Source organism: Fusarium subglutinans (genome assembly GCF_013396075.1).
Source record: "Fusarium subglutinans strain NRRL 66333 chromosome Unknown NRRL66333_c0000419, whole genome shotgun sequence".
In the NCBI taxonomy this organism is placed as follows: domain Eukaryota; kingdom Fungi; phylum Ascomycota; class Sordariomycetes; order Hypocreales; family Nectriaceae; genus Fusarium; species Fusarium subglutinans.
The window spans coordinates 1-16,867 of record NW_023502482.1 but is presented as its reverse complement, the minus strand read 5'-3'; the positions used below and the strand labels follow the sequence as shown (position 1 = coordinate 16,867).

The window sequence follows — 16,867 nt, the reverse complement described above, 5'->3', positions numbered from 1 at the left end:
TAATTACTATTAAAAAAACTATTTAATAAAATATTAATTTAAAGTTATTAAAATAGCTATCTTTAATTCTTAATTTATTTTACTGTATTTTAATATAGGATTCCTCCTTAGATACTAAACGTTCTAACATCTGCTCGTTATTATTATCTCTTCCCACGCTGACCTCCCAATTTCTGGACTAAGCCAAAGTTGTACAGCGCTTAGACGCCTGTACATCATCCAGAAACTACCCATTGCAAGAAGAGGCTCGGGTGGATCATTTCGCCGTCTCCCCAACCCCGCTGAAGATCTTTTGTGCCGTGTCGGGATTCCATAGTGTGTCAATCGAGCCAATAGGACTTTGTTTTTGTTCGGAATGGTAGGATCGGCCACCCACCAGCTAGCAAACTGGCAGCTGGGCTGGCCCGCAGATCTGTACATCTAGTTGAGGCCCCCAGCACTCCCTCTCTGTTCCTTCACACCCTTATCTAACGATATGATGTTGCAAGACATTCGGCACTTTTGTTCTCTTGATTACCACCCATTCACGGGAGTTGAATCCACAACGGCTGGAGTATCCACAGCGGCTCGCAAAAGACTTGGCATGGCGATCAGCGACATTGCAGGGGTTGAATAGCCAATCAAGTCATACAATCCGGTCAACGAGGTAAGGCGTGAGGTTTGTGTTAGCTCTTGGCTAGGATCAGCGCTAAATAACACTTTTCAAGACACTTCAGGTAACCAGGTTAACATGTCAACATCTCAGCTCAGCTCAGCCCAGTCATCGATCAGCTCCCGCTCGGAGCTAAAGTCCTCTTTATCGCTGAGCGAGAATCGCGATGTCTATTGCGCCATTTGTGCTCTCTGCCCGCGCGCGCCACAACTGGTACTTGTGGACCCATCTTACCCCCCTAATGTGTCTCATCACTGAGCAATGATTATGCAAGGGTTGTGCTGTGCGACATCTTTGAACTCAGGCAATAACCATGGTCATCACCCGAACTTCCAGTGACAACACTTGATTTTTACATGAATCTCGATATCTGGTGCGATGAATCGGTGCTATAAAAGCGCATCAGCCCAAACCATCACCTTACAGTCCTCAAACATGCCAATCGCCTCAGCGGTAGTACACTTTTGATCAGATCAAGCAACTTGGGTTCACAGCGACACAGAGAAACATCATGGCACGTGTTGAAGCCGAGATGGAGGAAGCCCATTCATCCAACCTCCCTACCGAGACCACGCCGCTGCTGAACGACTCAGGCTCGGACGCGCACCCGACATGTACAAGCGGTGACTTTTTCGCAAAACAGCAGGATGAAGAGAGGACTATCGTCGTCGAAGAACCGCCACTTGGAAGATTGATACTTATCATGGCCACCGCATGGCTTGGTATCTTCCTAGGGGCATTAGATTCGACAGTCATTGCGACTCTCTCGGCTCCCATCGCTAGCGAATTCAACACGCTTAGCCTGCTCTCGTGGCTAGTCACAGCATATCTCATCTCGAATGCAGCTACTCAACCTATCGCCGGTCGACTGACGGACATATTCGGACGACGCCTGGGCCTTATTCTCAGCAACCTTTTGTTTGCTATAGGAAACTTGGTTTGTGGACTGTCTACAGATCATTATTCCATGATTATCGGGCGTATCATTGCAGGAGTTGGTGGAGGTGGACTGATTAGCATCGCTACATTCCTGACCTCCGATCTTACACCATTGCGCAAGCGAGGTATCATGCAAGGTATTGCAAACTTGTGGTACGGCGCCGGTGCTATGCTTGGAGCTGTCATCGGCGGATTGTTCCAAGACCGCACGGTTATCGGTTGGAGGCTCGCATTCCTGGTACAAGTACCGCCCTCGTTACTACTTATCCCTATGATAGGGGTACTAGTCAAGGTACCGCCCAAGCAGTCCGATAAGTCATATCTTACACGAATTGACTTCCTCGGAGTCTTCTTCACGTGTTCATTCTTGATACTGCTACTTCTCGGTCTAAACACGGGCGGTAACACGGTACCTTGGCTCCATCCTTTACCGCTTACCACTATCCCCCTTTCGATGCTTTGCTTTGCCGGCTTTATCTGGTGGGAAGGGAAGGCGAAGCAGCCTATTATACCCGTGGCACTTCTCCGAGATCGCACAGTCCTCTCTGCTTGCAGCGCCAGTCTCTTCATCTCCATGCTTCTCATGGCCACCACGTTCTACGTGCCCCTCTACCTTCAGGTACTCGGCGACTCTACCACAACCGCTGGCCTCAAGTTTCTGCCATCGCCATTGGGTGGGTCAATTGGTGCTCTTGGGACGGGATACTTGATGGCATGGACTGGAAAGTACAGACCGTTTGGAGTAATCGGTGCCGTGGTCTTGATTGTTGGTACTGTCTTGTTTACTCTTCAAGATGAGAACAGTCCGAAATACCTGACCTGTATCGCCTTGTTCTTTGTTGGTGGGGGTTTCAGCACGGTGTTGACCACGGCCACTGTTTCATGCCTCGCTGCAGTCGATCACTCGCAGCAAGCCCTTGTAACATCAGCTATTTGTAAGTACCGACCCATCATCATCCACCACCGGACGGACGACCTCCATGACACTAACATCCCTTGCAGTTCTGGCTAGGAGCGTAGGTGGTACGCTTGGCATAACCATGGCATCTGCAGCCTATCAGAGCACTCTAAAAGAGATGCTATGGGACATCTTTGGAGACAAAGCGGGCGGCCCTGAGGAGATCCAACGTATTCTGGACGGGCTGGAAGAGCTAAAGCATCTCCCGGAAGGTTGGTGGCATGGTGTCATGGCCACGTTCATGGAATCCTTCAGAATTGTATGGTTGATGATGGTTTGCTGGGCTGTACTGGCCCTTTTCAGCATCTCCTTCGTCAAGCGACACACGCTGCACTCGAGGATGGATAGGAAATGAAACACGGGGTTAAAGACTTCAATGCTATGCGCTAGTCTCCTGTTTGTGTTACATCATCACCTCTTCAGCTAACAATCGTATCGCTCCTCGGCCTTGATCCCTCCTCTCTTAGCTAGTTCGACGACCGGTATCGTGTCGTCCCGTTGAGAATAGCTTTGTTCAATCAACAGGTCTTGGATGGCCCTCCACTCATTAAAAGAATGGTTTTGATGACTTTAGATTCCTGTATCTTCCTGTACTCCCCAAAGAACAGCGTCTAATCGCTCCCATACCCGCCAGCCTCTAAATGCGGTTAACCAGAATCACCCAAGCGAAATAAAAGTACTTATGATTCCCAACAGCACAGTCATAGCCTCCCACTGCCCGAGGCCAGTGTCTTACGTCGAGTAATGTAGAGAGTTCAACGTGACTTGAGGATTTGGAAGAAAGAGCATAAATTATCTGACTCATATGTGTATCGATTGTGACTTCTGGCTAGCACTCAATTGGTATGAAGGTGGATTTAATATTTGCGTGTCAATCAAGGTAATCATGCCCATCAATACATGGTGTTGTTCAACGCCTCTCCCTTCGACCACCTATCTAATTCCGCGACCTGGTGCTCATAGAATTCGTTCATAACGCCCTCTTCCACATACGCAATATGTGGTGTCAGAAGCACCCTACTCTTGCCTTTAGTACCCCAACTCGAGTCTCGCCACTCACTATCCGCTGGCAAGGGTTCAATGTTGAACACGTCTAGTGCAGCTCCTCTAATACTCCCTGCCTTGAGAGTTGCAAGCAGCTCATCCTCATCCACCAATGGTCCACGGGAGGTGTTTATAAAAAATGAAGATTGTTTCATTCTTGATAAGTCCTCCGACGTGATCAAGCCCCGTGTGCGGTCTGATAACAGCAGATGCACAGTCACTATGTCAGAGGTAGAGAACAGCACTTCTCGACTCACAAACTTGAACATCTTATCGCCGTCTTGGGTGTCGACTGGCAAACCTTGGGCTTTAGCTTGCTCGTCAGCAATACCCTGTGTAAGATTGGAGCTCCAGCAGATAATCTTCATCCCAAATGCTGTACTCATGATTCGAGCAACAGAGCTGCCTAGCCGTCCAAGGCCGACAATACCAAGAGTTTTCCCAGTGACTCCAGTGACGAGGCTGGTTTGCCATTCCCCAGCCTTGACAGCAGCATCATTATGCGGAATGTCACGGCAAGCAGCGAGAATCAGGGTGATGACATGTTCCAGGGTAGAAACAGTGGCCATTTTAGCATCGCTGCCCGTGATTGGGATACCTCGCGACCGGCAAGCATCTGTGTCAATTGCCTTATTATGACGACCGCCGCTGAGAAGCAGTTTGAGTCGAGGAAGACGCTCAATCAACTCTTTAGGGAATGGTGTTCTCTCTCTCATCGTGGCTAGGCACGGGGCATCAGTAAGAGTAGTCGCGGAAAAGAGATGGGGTAATTTTACCAATGACCTCGAATGGCTCCAATCTTTGAACCAACTCATCTTTCTCAGCCTGCGGTGTGTCTGGGTGATTATACAGTCGCAATGTTGCTGGAAAATACTGGATGGCAAATTGCGAGACGTCCAATTTGGCAAAGTGCGAAGGTGCAAGACCGTGATAGTCGTCGAGCACAGCTACGTGCGTGACCATCTTAGCTTAGCGATGGCAGTTAATTGGCAGAGAGACTGAAAAGGTTGGTCGGAGAAGAAAATCGAATAGATCAGAATAGAAAAGAAAACCCGAGTTGCGGTAGTCAAACTGACAGAGCTGCGTCACTACCTACGTTACTTCAGGCAGCCATGAGAAAGAGAAACAAAAGCGATCCCACTTGGTGGTCAGGCATGTAGCGAGCGGTACAAGCAACACTGTAATTTTTGTTTCGGATGACATCGATGAAAGGCGGTGATGGATGTCTCTTTTTGGCAGAGATCAACAAGCTGAAAGCAAGGGTCGGAGACCTGAAGATGACGCGCCAGGCTCCAACAAGCAATTGTCCCTAACCAAAAGCAATACATTGCATGAAATAACATGTATGTTTCATGTAATGTCTAGGGGATAGGCATTAGTTAAGACATGGAATGCAAGATGTCCCGTCCTGCCTCGGAGATAATCTTCCACGACCAGCCCCAGCCTGGCTCTTATCGACAAACGGCAAAGATCGAAAAGACCCGACCCGTGTTTGTGATAGAATGCATACATGGCACGGCACGGGAAATAGCTCCTCCCACCGTTCGTTAGTGGAGGACGGCCATTAAGCAAGCTAGCAAGTACCGAGAATAACTAGCCCCCACCAACACTAATCTTTAGACTATAGCCTATCGTAACTAGGTACATAAACACATGCACTAATGAGTCCTGTACACGGGAATCACCAGCCAGCCTGAGAGAGAAGATCTACAGCAAGTATGTCTTACTTGCGTTGTCTTGTTGCATCAAATCGCGCAATAATGTATTGCCTTTGACGCATATCAGAAGGGCCTTTTGTTGTGGCGGTCACTGATTGGACCAATCCGGAGTGGCGGTCTACCCAACACAATCATGGCCGTGCTGACGACATCGGGTACCATGTTTGATTTGGGATATCCAAGTCTCACTGCGCCACTGAAGTACATATTCGATAGTATTTGGCATGAAAAAGCCAGATTCAAACCTGCGGGTGAGCAAGTGCTCATGTCCCGTCCCGATTCAAGTATCGACATGGAAGCGTTGGAGGCGTTTCCTAAAATCACACCCAACGGAGCGTAGTTGAAGGACTTGAGAGGTAACTAGATACTAGATTCTCTGGTAAGGAACATGTAACTAATCTGTGAAGCTAATTGTTTTTCCTCGAGACAAAGAGAGTGTCTTGTTTACATTCCTGCCATACCAATTCAATTACCTAAACACATTTGCTCTCTTGATATTTAGTTTTATCTCTGTAGGAATATCCGATAAGGTTATCTTTGTCGTAATCATTAGTACTTAGTTCTGGGGTCACTCTAGGTGGGAACCAATAAAGTTCAAAATTGGGAGGCCTAGAGAGAGCATGGAAGGGAAAGCTGGCTATTGGCTACTTCTCTTTCTGATGGTAAAGCCGGGTGAAAAGAGAGATTCACCTTGGGCCGCCCAGACATGACGCACTACATCTGCACCTCTGATTTCCGTAGCGAAGGTCAGTACTACGTGGTTCAGACGTCTATACCCCCTTGTGTTATTATGATTATCTCAAGCCTCTGAGATCCATATCTCCTGTAGCAACGAAGATTGGAACCATTTCAAATTAGATTATACTGAGGGCATATCCTTGTTTATTTATATTACATTATTACATAACCTTATCTACATATATAGAGATATATATACTGGCTCCCAGAACACAAATTACACCAAACATCAGACTGGATATCTCTTTTAACCACTCGCCATGGACCACTACCGAGCCCATTCTCTCTTCCAGCCTTCAAATCTGAATGCCGCAATCGGCGCAAAGGGCCATGAGGGATCGAGCAAGGGGCCGCCACATTTGTTCGGCGCCATGCTTGGGATTCCGCACATACAGATGGCCCGAACCGTAGCTGTGCTTGGCTTTGACTTCGTCTTCGTGGACACTCTGCATGTGTAAGTTCTGCCCAAGTTGTGCGAGTGGAGGCACTTGATTCGACATATCTAACACATCTTTCTGATTGTCTGTCTCGCAGTGCAACCAATCCAGAGAATCTGGTTTCCATCATACAAACGATCAACTTTGCCAGCGAGGGCAAGACTTGCGCACTAGTTCGCATTCCCAGCCCTGAATCGGATTTGCTAGCCTATGCTTTAGATGCGGGTAAGTACTATCGCCGCAGTCTGACCATTAGACTAGACACCCGATCTGACTGATTTCACTAGGTGCGGCCGGCATAGTCTTTCCACAAATCGATACACCTGACCAGGCAGCGTTGGCTGTCAACAAGGTGCGACACGCCTACAGCGGCGGAAGCAGATCGGTCTCGCCAATTGCCTTGCTTGACGGGATAACAAACATTGCGCCCGATGGCTGGACGTCGGAGACAATTGCTGACAGAAACATCGCCGTTATCTGCCAGATTGAGAGCACGGTAAGAGATACCGTTTCACTACAGTTAATTACGAAATGACTAACCAAACCAAATCAAAAGGTTGCAGTAGACAATCTTGATGCCATCGCTAGAGTTCCCGGTGTGAACGCACTCATGCTCGGAGTTTCGGACCTCAAGGTCACACTTGGTCTCCCGGTTCGCAATCCTGGTGGGCGAGTGGATGAGTCCAAGTTTTATGAGGCTGTCTCCAAGTTGATCGCGACTTCCGAGAAGACTGGAATTCAGCTTATGATTCCTGCCTTTAGGATGAAGCCCGAGGATGTTGGCTGGCTTAAGAAGTTCAAGCTGGTGATGACTAGTCTGGATATTCTGTCTGTGCTGAAGAGTCATCAGAAGGACCTCGCTGAAGTGAAGGAGGCTCTGGCGGTGCCGAAGGGGACATCCAACGGCAAATCCAACGGGCTAGCCAACGGGTTAACCAATGGGATGACCACTGGGATGACCACTGGGATGATCACTGGGATGACCACTGGGATGACCAATGGGATCACTAAGCAGATAATGAACGGGCATTAAAGCGGATTCCACAAGAACCTGTCATATAGGTCATTACTGTATTGAATGCGATTAAATTGGGGAGCAAAGCTGTCTGTTACTAGTGAGTACCTACATCATAAACACGTGCATTGATCTTCCCCACCGTGATGCTTGAATAATGGACGGACGGAGACATGGGGCCGGCACGACAAGGAGCAATCCAGGCTACAAGATCCAAGCCCTAGCCAAGGCCCTGAAACCGGAATTGGGATGTGAGCTAAGGAGCCGAATACTACAGGACCGACCCGTCCTTAGTGTCACGATCCGCAATTGATGTCTCTTGTCCCACTAGCCCCGCATGCAAGGAGATCCTTTATTAGTATAGCTTGAGCGCCTCTATCACATACTTACATATGTGTGATTATCCCATAATGGAAATGAATAACATGTGAGTTCTCCCATTCTTGTGTCACTGACGGGCGTCTCGTATTCGCATTCGCTGGTTATGTTAGGTAGGAAAAACCACAATTTATCTGCTCCTAGGTAACATCTAAAACAATGAATGCCCAATGGTGTTTGAAAGATAAAGATGTTCCAGCGCCGAAGACGCTTCATGCGTCATATCGTGGAGGTCTGGTCAAGAATAAATCGCCCCATCAACCTTGTGAAATACATCCTAGTCCCAGCCGTGACGGGGAGCCGGGAAGTCGGGGAGTCGGGGATCTAAGACCTAGCCAGATCTTTTCCTTGATAGGTAAGGTGGCCTGTCATTGTGTCACTGGTTTAAGACGCAGGAGGGTATAAGAACGCCACTAAGGCATGCAAATAAGCTGCAGGCGGCTGGTCAATTGGGCTAGGGGCTGGTTAAAGCACGGGCCCCGAAATGGAAATCTGTATACGTATTCTCCCGCTACGTAGGTGAGAGATGAGTGCACTTATGCGGCTGTATCTCACAAGCCGCCCTGTCCATATGCTGTTGAGGCGGTGTGTCTGGGAAATCTATCGCCCTGATCGTTGGCAACATGGACCAGGCATGGTACATATGGCCGAGTGTGCAATTGGCGAGCTGAATTTTGCAGCTACAAGTAGTCTACACCCGCTGACAACGAGTAACTGCGTACACGTAGTCCGGATCCCTTAGGCGCGGCCATAACGCTTCCGGTATCACTCCAAATAAAATACTCTGTTGTCGCTAAGGCTATTTAATATTTCAGTCAGGCCTGGTCTCTTGTATCCTCTTTCTTTCTTTATTTTTACTATCGCCAGACTCTGATGACTCAATCCATTCAAGACGGTCCCCCCGTATCTGAGGCCTTGGCTCAGCCGCCATCCGATGCCATGCAAAACCTCAAGCAAAATGATCCCCAAGACCAAGAATTGGTTGCGCTCTTCGCCGCAACAGATACTCCTGCAGTTTCTGACGCCCTTGACAAGCTGGGTATACCAGGGCAGGCTTTGAACATTATGCCCTTATCCAACTACAAAAAGGTCACTGTTGGGCCGGCCTTTACCGTACGCTATGTGCCAGCTTCAAGCACAGGTCCGCCCAAAGGTGTTGGGGATTGGATTGATAATGTCGCTGCAGGCGATGTTATAGTTATCGACAATGGCGGTCGCACAGACTGTACAGTCTGGGGTGATATCATGACACAGTATGCCGGTATACGAGGGATAGCTGGCACTGTTATTGACGGCGTGTGCCGGGACGTGAATCGCGCCATAGCCGATAGCTACCCCATGTTTACCGCCGGACGCTGGATGAGAACCGCCAAGGATAGGATGGAGGTAGCAGGTGTCAACGAGCCGGTTGGGATTGGCCGGGTACATGTTAATCCTCGAGATATCGTTGTCGCAGACGCCAACGGTGTCGTTATTGTCCCGCGAACTCGGGCTCGCGAGGTGGCAGAGATTGCAGCCTGGATTGATAAAAGCGAAGAGCGCATTAGGGAAATGATTGCTAGCGGGTCTACACTTGGTAGAGCTCGCGCAGAGCTTGGTTATCATAAACTGCAAAGCAAGAAATAAGGAGCATGACGCAAGAGAAAGTAGTTGAATATGATAGCATTACGACGCTGTACGTACATTAGATCTGGTTTCATATCAATGTTACACTAAAGCGCTTCAAGTATCTCATACTATCTCAGGCATTTGTAGCTTTTCTTGCCACGAACAGCTTCTCTTAATGTCCTAGGGACTGCACAGAGCAAGGACCAGTGAGAAAATGCTATGGCTTCTGGGTACAGCGTTGAAGTTGCTTTTATTCTAGAAGCAAGACGCTGCCGGCCGGCTGCGCGGTCGGCGAACGAGAAGATCCCACGACTGGTTCCTAGATGAGATGAACAAATGAACACCGATATGACATCTGTCAGCTATCATTTACAACACTACTGAGTTATACTGAAGCTGCAACTTATATTTAATAGCTCCTAGGCAAGGACAGAACCTTTTCGCTAATAAAGTTCAAAATCATCTCCCTGCTAACAGGTGCAATTCTCGGGATTAGGGCCTCGCGGAACCACCTTTCGACATCATATTCCATTGCATACCCCATACCACCGTGTGTTAGAACCGCTCTCTCGCAAGCAGTAAAAGCCGCTTCAGCAGCTAGATACTTGGCGCTGTTTGCCGCGGCGCCAATTTCGTCTTGCTTAACAGATTCTGTTTGGCTTGTATCGTAAAGCCGAGCCGCATGGTAAGTTATTAGCTTTGCAGCTTCAAGCTTCATATATGCGTCGGCTAGGGGGTGCGCAATTCCTTGATACGCACCAATAGGACTTTTAAAGACAACTCTCTCGCGTGCATACTCGGTAGCTCTCTTAAGGGCTGCATAACCAAGGCCAAGGGCTTCGCCGGCTAAAAGGCAACGCTCGGCATTCATGCCATGAAGAATCATCTTGAATCCCTTGCCCTCTTCCCCAATAAGTGAACTTTTAGGGATTTGATAGTTATCAAAGAAGACTTCATTTGCATCGACGGCGCGACTACCCATCTTCTTAATCTTGCGTAGGTCAAGGCGGCCTGGCTGGTTCCGATCTAGATCGATGTAGAATAAGGATAGACCTTCGCTAGGCTTCTTGACTTCCTCCAATGGTGTAGTTCGGGCCAATAAGATCATCTTGGAGGCCACCTGTGCGCAGGTAATCCAGATCTTCTGACCTGATACGCTGTAGCCATCTGATGTCTTCTTAGCTGTGGTTGATAGGCCCAGTGTATTCAGACCAGTATTAGGTTCTGTGACACCGAAGCAAACACGCAAGCCTCCAGCGACAATTTGAGGCACCGTCTTCAGTTGCTCCTCTGAACCAAATTTAGCGAGCGGTTGAGTGGCATAAACATTGGCATGGATAGATTGTGCGCCAGCCATACCCGCTCCTGACTCGGCGATAGTCTGCATCATTAGAGTAGCCTCAGAGATGCCTAGGCCCGAGCCCCCCAGACTCTCAGGAAGTGCCACGCCTAGCCAGCCGCCTTTTGCAAGTGCTGCATGGAAATCCTTAGGGTCTGTCCCGTTCTGATCCGATTCCTGCCAGTAGGTATTGGGGAATTCCGAACAGACTTGGCTCACGGCGTCTCTCACCATGAGCTGATTATCGGTGAAGCCAGCCATCCCCATAAGTCGTGTTGATCGCGTAGTTGAAAAGGCATGATGATGTTGATTTACGCCGAGGGAGCGTCCTGGGATTGCAATCACAGGACGCTTCAAATACTTGGCACAATTCAAAGCTGATCGTGACATGTTGTAGTAGATTTGTATAAGTATAATCAAGTTTAAATCTTGGAAGAGCCGTTTACAGTCGTGATACTATGCATGGATGGCTAGTGATGGCTCATATATACTAGTGGCAATGAGAAGATTTACCAATAAAATTTCCCTAAGTAGCCTGTCAGTGATACATCTGTCCACGGTCGTGGCTTGGCTGTACGTGGTCATATCAAATCGATGACCAGCATCGGACGGACTGCCGGCCCGGGTATCAAGTCACCGACTTTTCGGCTACTTTGATCGATCGCCGAGTTAACCCATGTGCGACCATCTGAGGTGGAACTGAACCCGTATCTTCTACCAATAAGATCAAGACCTCGGTTGTATGACGGAGATGGCTGCTCAATTCTCGGCTACTTTTGCTCGACCGCCGCATATCTGCCCCTCACGGCTCAGCAGCCCTCTTTCCTATTCGTCACGAACCCTATGTCGACTGCCAGATCCCAAAGTGGACCTTCGAGGTGTCTCCGTGTGGGTTAACCAATCAGATACCTAGTATCAAGGGTACTTTCTCTAACATGAAGATGACAAGTAAATATAGGTGTTTCTGATACTGCAGCTTGCAGATCAGAACCTCTAGCCTCACTGTCCTGTGTCCTTAAGGCTGGTACTTGTGGCGTAATGACGGCAGCCAATCAATACGGGTCAAGCCCTACAGAAATATATGAAAGGTGTCTGGGATCCTAAGGGATTTGGTCCAACAGCAGGCTTGCCAATAGCGACTCACGTTAGTCCATCACTCACTGCGGTCTGTGGCTTGCCTAGGCGTTGCACTATCTATCCAGGAGGATATTTGTAACTTGTACTTCTGTGGTGCCTTGAAGAGCAGAGTTGAGCCACCGCGGGGGAAAAGATTCATATAGGCAACATTTAGAAGACAAATTTGATGTTAGCTCGATAGCCAAGATGCAATTTTAAGCAATATAAAAAGCATCTGCTTTGTGATTTTGAGGCTACTCCTACTTCTGTAATGCGGCAAGCTGTCTGGCACTTTTTCTAAGGCTATCCGTTATTGCTGTAGCCCCGGTGTCTCCTTTACAGACTTAAGAATAAACAGGCTCGAATTGTTGACTCGCACACAACTTGTCCAGTGACAGATCCAGGTACACGATGAACACCATTCAAGTCCTCACCTGCGCTAACGCCCTATCTAATATGGTGGTTCGATCGAGTCAATACGAATCCCTACCCTGTAAGCCGCTACTGTGCCAGATGAACTTTACCCACGGAGAAATAAAGTTAATCACTAAAACAGTGAAATATCGCTACTATTTTAACTCATACGAAAATTTAATAGCAATAAATATCCGTCTAAGAAGATCATCTATGAGTACTGTGGCGTAGCCCGATTTGAGGAGTTCCGGCGTCAGGAGCTAGACATATGAATCCGGATGACCATGATGGGGTATGAGCCCAAGCACCTCACTTCGGAAACGATCGTCTCTGGGTCAGAATGTTTCATATCTGTACTGATATCTAGAGTATCTGGATTACCCAGGCCTCAGTCTCGTCTTGAGAGATGATGGCGCTGCCGGCGGTGGAAATGTCCGAGAACTGCCCCTTGTTCCGCCAAAAGCAACGTAATATGCGCCGGCGACGGCAAAATGTACATTGACCATATGGATGGATTTATAGTATTTACGTTCATGTTCAGGCCAGAACCTCGCTTTAACCCTGAATTGTATCAAAGATCCTGCAGCATGAATGCATCTTGGTATTAGAACTAAACGAGCTATACATATATATGCATTTCGGCTCAAAGAGTTGCATGTTAGTGAAATAGCCCTCCTGGAAACGGCGGGAGCCGCCCAACGTACTCACATTGTATCCTAGGCAACAGCAAAGGTAATGAGTATGTGTTTTTATTGGTGTTCTTTGTGCGCTGGAGGCTGAAGCCTCTTTAAACTACCCACAACCTTATTCCCGTACTCACATTGTATCGTCAGTCAGCTCAGATCCGAACTTTGGGGGTCCGGCTTCCGGAGTCATTACAACCAGTAACATGGTTTCTTTCCGTAGCTCTCGTGATCCCGTCCTCTACGTTGATCGAGATTACCTCAATGCCGCTCTGACTTCAAATCACCTTTCGAGTTTCGGCTCAATCGATAGCTGAATCTGTAAAACGTTTATTAGCCGGCGTGAAATTCAGTGCAGCACTCCTTTGACATCTGGAAGTGCTTGCTACACTCTCAAAATATTAGTCATCCCTCAAATTCTTATCCAGTTAATTAGTAACTATACCTCACTACATGAGAGCAGAGTAGTGCCATCTAACATTCCCGCATCTTGCTTAGTTGATCATCTCAGCGGCGGGCTAGACCTTTACTGCAAGAATGGAAGCCCAATAATAACCTGCTATAGGCATCCAACTAAAATGCCCGACTACGCGAAAGCGAGATCTCCCAAGAGACTCACAGACCAGTATACCGAGACTGGAGATCCATAGTGCTGGGGTACTGATGATGGCAAAGAGAAATCCGTTCCATAAGTAAGATGCAGGTTGTCAAAAAGGTCGAGCGTGAACCCCTTGCTGCAAATCTACAAGCCGCTCAAGGCACTGAGCAGACGAATTTATCCAGGGTACAGCTTTAGTTGTAAGCATGTGATGCATTCAAGGAGGCTATAAATGTGATACAGAAATTCCCATTCAGGCAAAGAAGATGTACTGAAATCGACGCTGCATTCTTGGAATCTTGTCTCTCTACTAGGTGTCCTGGGATCTTGACATAAACGGGCAACATGAAGACCCCAAACAATTCCGGCAATGCGGGATAGGAAAAGATCATAGGGAAGAAATCTGAGAAATGATATGTAATGCTTTTATGATCAAGCTAATCTGAGAGCTTAGCGCGTTACTGGCTGCTCAGTGGAGAGGTAGGCAGTCTTTCGAAAGGTATAAAATCGGGGTTAGATGCTTTAGCTTGCTGAATGTGTCAATGGCAGAAACATTGCCACGGTGCATTATCGTATCAAGTGTCAGAAAGAACCGATGCTGAAGACATTGGCTGACTCGAGAGCTCCTACATCCCCTGGAGACCAGCCAAAGTTGCCCCAGCGAAGCTCGTCTGAGCCGTGCTTCAAGGTCGAATTACCAGTATTGTCTTGGCAGGCTAGATTTATACTGCTAGTCACCACACAGAAGATACTGTACCCAGTTTCATGTACTAATACAAGCTCTCAGACACGGATCTCCATCATAATTAACAAATCTGAGCATGCTGGGCTTGCAATCTTGATTTCAGCTGCAATCTCCATTTTACTCCTCAGTAGGGAAGCTATCAGCACCCTGACCAGGCCGATATCTCTCGATCATATACACAGGGATCGAGGTGACACTTATCCTTGGGGAAACACCACAGAGTCGCAAGACCAGAACCAGGGACCTCACGATCCTGCCTACGGTGTTCATCTATTGAACGGAACCCACTATGACAACGTTAGTCAGGTTGAGTGGCGTGAGCGGAGTCAATGCTATTACAGTTGCCATCCAGAGATGGCACGAACCTTGCATTGAACGACTTGTATGTTAATGAGCCTAACCTAGTGCTTTCACGGAAGCAGTCTATCTTAACAAAGCAAGCTGTCTCATCTGCCTGATGGCTTTTGAGGGTGTGAGAAGCCGGGCTACCTCCTTACCCGAGGTAGTAGATAGCGTACAGAGCGAGAAGTTTGGATGTGCAACGTATGCCTTGGTAATACGGGCATATGGCCACGCCGCATCAACCTAGACAAATTGTATAGCTGCACTGCAACTCAATATTTCTTATCAAGTTTCGTTTCTGGAGATTTATTCATTATGCAGACTGTATCTGCTACTGGGAGGACTTTGAGGATGTTCTCATGTACTATCAACGAAGTAAACAGAAACCGTCATATTTACCGACCAGACAACGCTGGGATAACCTCAGTACTAAACCATTTCTCTCCCACTCAGTAATATACACATATAATCTGCCCTTCACTCCCGCAACCTCACAAATCTGCCCTGTCCCAAAGGCGAAAGGCTCTGATTCAACCAGCCTGCTACCATTTCCGCGTCCAGGAGCTGCTCCTTTAGCTCAGACACTGCAGCGTCGACATCACGTAGTTCAAAGACTCTCCCTTCCATCCGCGCTGCTAACCGCGCCCACCAGCCAAGGACCATAGTGTTATAATTCTCGACTGCGAGTCGAATTTCGTGTCTGAGGAGATCGAGGTATTCTGAGCGGTAATCGATCTGGAGGAAGCTTTGCGAAATCGTATATGGGAGTTTCGAAGGGCCCTGGAGTCGGTAGAGCTCTGCGACGAAAAGGTTCCACTGGCTTTTATCGTTGGACTCGCAAATGAGGACGGCGAAGATGTGGTCGCAACCTGCTATGAGGCAGTTATTGGGGATATATGTCCCTGTTCATCAATTAAAAATCTTGTTTTGGAGTGGAAGATGAGGTAGACTTGCGGTGGGAGTTATATCCGGCGTGCAATAGTTGAGGTTCTGGGTGGAAGAAGAACGGGGGAGCGACATTTTCGTCCCTGTCATTGCTCTGAAGCATCATATTGATCACTGCAAATGGCTTCTACGGAAGACACAGAAGCTTATACGCGTGTTGTAAGTTGCAAAGCTGCACTCGAACTTCAAAAGGCAGCTGTAGATCTGTCCTCGGTGGTTGCTCCGAATGCGCCGGGACTCCTGGTTCCGATGGTCCCTAATCATGGAGAACGTTGAGTTCCGCCGGTCTGATTGAGGACGCTACCCCACGACATGGTACGACAAAGATCGATTCCCTACTGGCTATGGCTTCGTTCTCTCCGACTTGCCCCGCATTCTAAGGCTGAATAGGGGGCCAGACAGATTTGGTGCGATGTCAACCTTCGATGGGTGTGAATACAAGTCGCGGCTGCAGTCATCAGAATCCGGTGATCAAAAACCAAATTTATGCGTAACTGACTGATTTCAGCATGTCAGATATCTATATGCATCTTGACCTTTCGGTTCTGTCTGCGTGCTACCATGGTCCTCGGATGCGCGCCGAAAAAGAGAGCCATGAGCCAGACTCTCTCGTGTCTGGAACTGACGTCTAGATCGGTGAATGGAATACAACCTTGAAGCTTAAGATATCCGAGAATTTTGTCGTGCATTTTGTATGTAAACTAATGCAGATGAATGCCATAAGTTGTGGCTGAAGTTTTCTAATCCGGCTCTAATGACGCGATTTGACGCGCTGGTTGGTGGTCGAAGGTGACACAGGAGCGGAAACATAAAGATCACCACATAAGAAGGACACCACTTACAGCAAGTGGGTGAAAACGTGCCGGTGGAATACAGAGTAGAGAGTGTTAAAATTAGCATATCTCTTCTACCAGTCTCCTCATTCTTATCACAGTTTAATCTGGCGTCAAGGAAGTTACCGTAGTGGTCAATGCTATAGGATAACTGCGGCCTATAAGGTTAAGCTTTAGGCTGTAAATATAGATAATAAATAATAATATAATATTTTTTTTTCCCTAATATAAGCTTTTACCTATATACTTTTATAATAACTAATAAATCTTATTATAAGCCTTAAGGTATTATAAAGGAAAAAGACTAAAAGGTATATAAAGGAATATAACCTGTTAAGGCTTGAATAAAATAGCCGATAAATTCA

At 47.7% G+C, this 16,867-nt stretch overlaps 6 protein-coding genes across 6 annotated transcripts; 3 read left to right on the top strand and 3 right to left on the bottom strand.

The window, feature by feature from the left end:
- Window positions 1–1,163: 1,163 nt before the first annotated feature.
- On the top strand, window positions 1,164–2,904 carry FSUBG_13887 (multidrug resistance protein fnx1; the record flags this gene model as incomplete). The annotated part of the gene is made up of 2 exons (XM_036678824.1): window positions 1,164–2,526; window positions 2,594–2,904. The coding sequence occupies 2 exons, from the start codon at window positions 1,164–1,166 to the stop codon at window positions 2,902–2,904; spliced, it is 1,674 nt and encodes a 557-aa protein (XP_036530655.1).
- A 538-nt stretch (window positions 2,905–3,442) lies between these two features.
- Window positions 3,443–4,556, bottom strand: FSUBG_13886 (D-isomer specific 2-hydroxyacid dehydrogenase; the record flags this gene model as incomplete). The annotated part of the gene is made up of 2 exons (XM_036678823.1): window positions 3,443–4,314; window positions 4,370–4,556. 2 exons carry the CDS (start codon window positions 4,554–4,556, stop codon window positions 3,443–3,445), a joined length of 1,059 nt encoding a protein of 352 aa, XP_036530654.1.
- A 1,753-nt stretch (window positions 4,557–6,309) lies between these two features.
- On the top strand, window positions 6,310–7,519 carry FSUBG_13885 (macrophomate synthase; the record flags this gene model as incomplete). The annotated part of the gene is made up of 4 exons (XM_036678822.1): window positions 6,310–6,503; window positions 6,584–6,711; window positions 6,774–6,982; window positions 7,043–7,519. The coding sequence occupies 4 exons, from the start codon at window positions 6,310–6,312 to the stop codon at window positions 7,517–7,519; spliced, it is 1,008 nt and encodes a 335-aa protein (XP_036530653.1).
- A 1,233-nt stretch (window positions 7,520–8,752) lies between these two features.
- FSUBG_13884 (demethylmenaquinone methyltransferase family) lies at window positions 8,753–9,505 on the top strand (the record flags this gene model as incomplete). Its single annotated transcript, XM_036678821.1, has 1 exon — window positions 8,753–9,505. One exon carries the CDS (start codon window positions 8,753–8,755, stop codon window positions 9,503–9,505), a length of 753 nt encoding a protein of 250 aa, XP_036530652.1.
- Window positions 9,506–9,896: 391 nt separating this feature from the next.
- On the bottom strand, window positions 9,897–11,216 carry FSUBG_13883 (acyl dehydrogenase; the record flags this gene model as incomplete). Its single annotated transcript, XM_036678820.1, has 1 exon — window positions 9,897–11,216. One exon carries the CDS (start codon window positions 11,214–11,216, stop codon window positions 9,897–9,899), a length of 1,320 nt encoding a protein of 439 aa, XP_036530651.1.
- A 3,985-nt stretch (window positions 11,217–15,201) lies between these two features.
- FSUBG_13882 (uncharacterized protein) lies at window positions 15,202–15,744 on the bottom strand (the record flags this gene model as incomplete). Its single annotated transcript, XM_036678819.1, has 2 exons — window positions 15,202–15,593; window positions 15,675–15,744. 2 exons carry the CDS (start codon window positions 15,742–15,744, stop codon window positions 15,202–15,204), a joined length of 462 nt encoding a protein of 153 aa, XP_036530650.1.
- Between the last annotated feature and the right edge of the window lie 1,123 nt (window positions 15,745–16,867).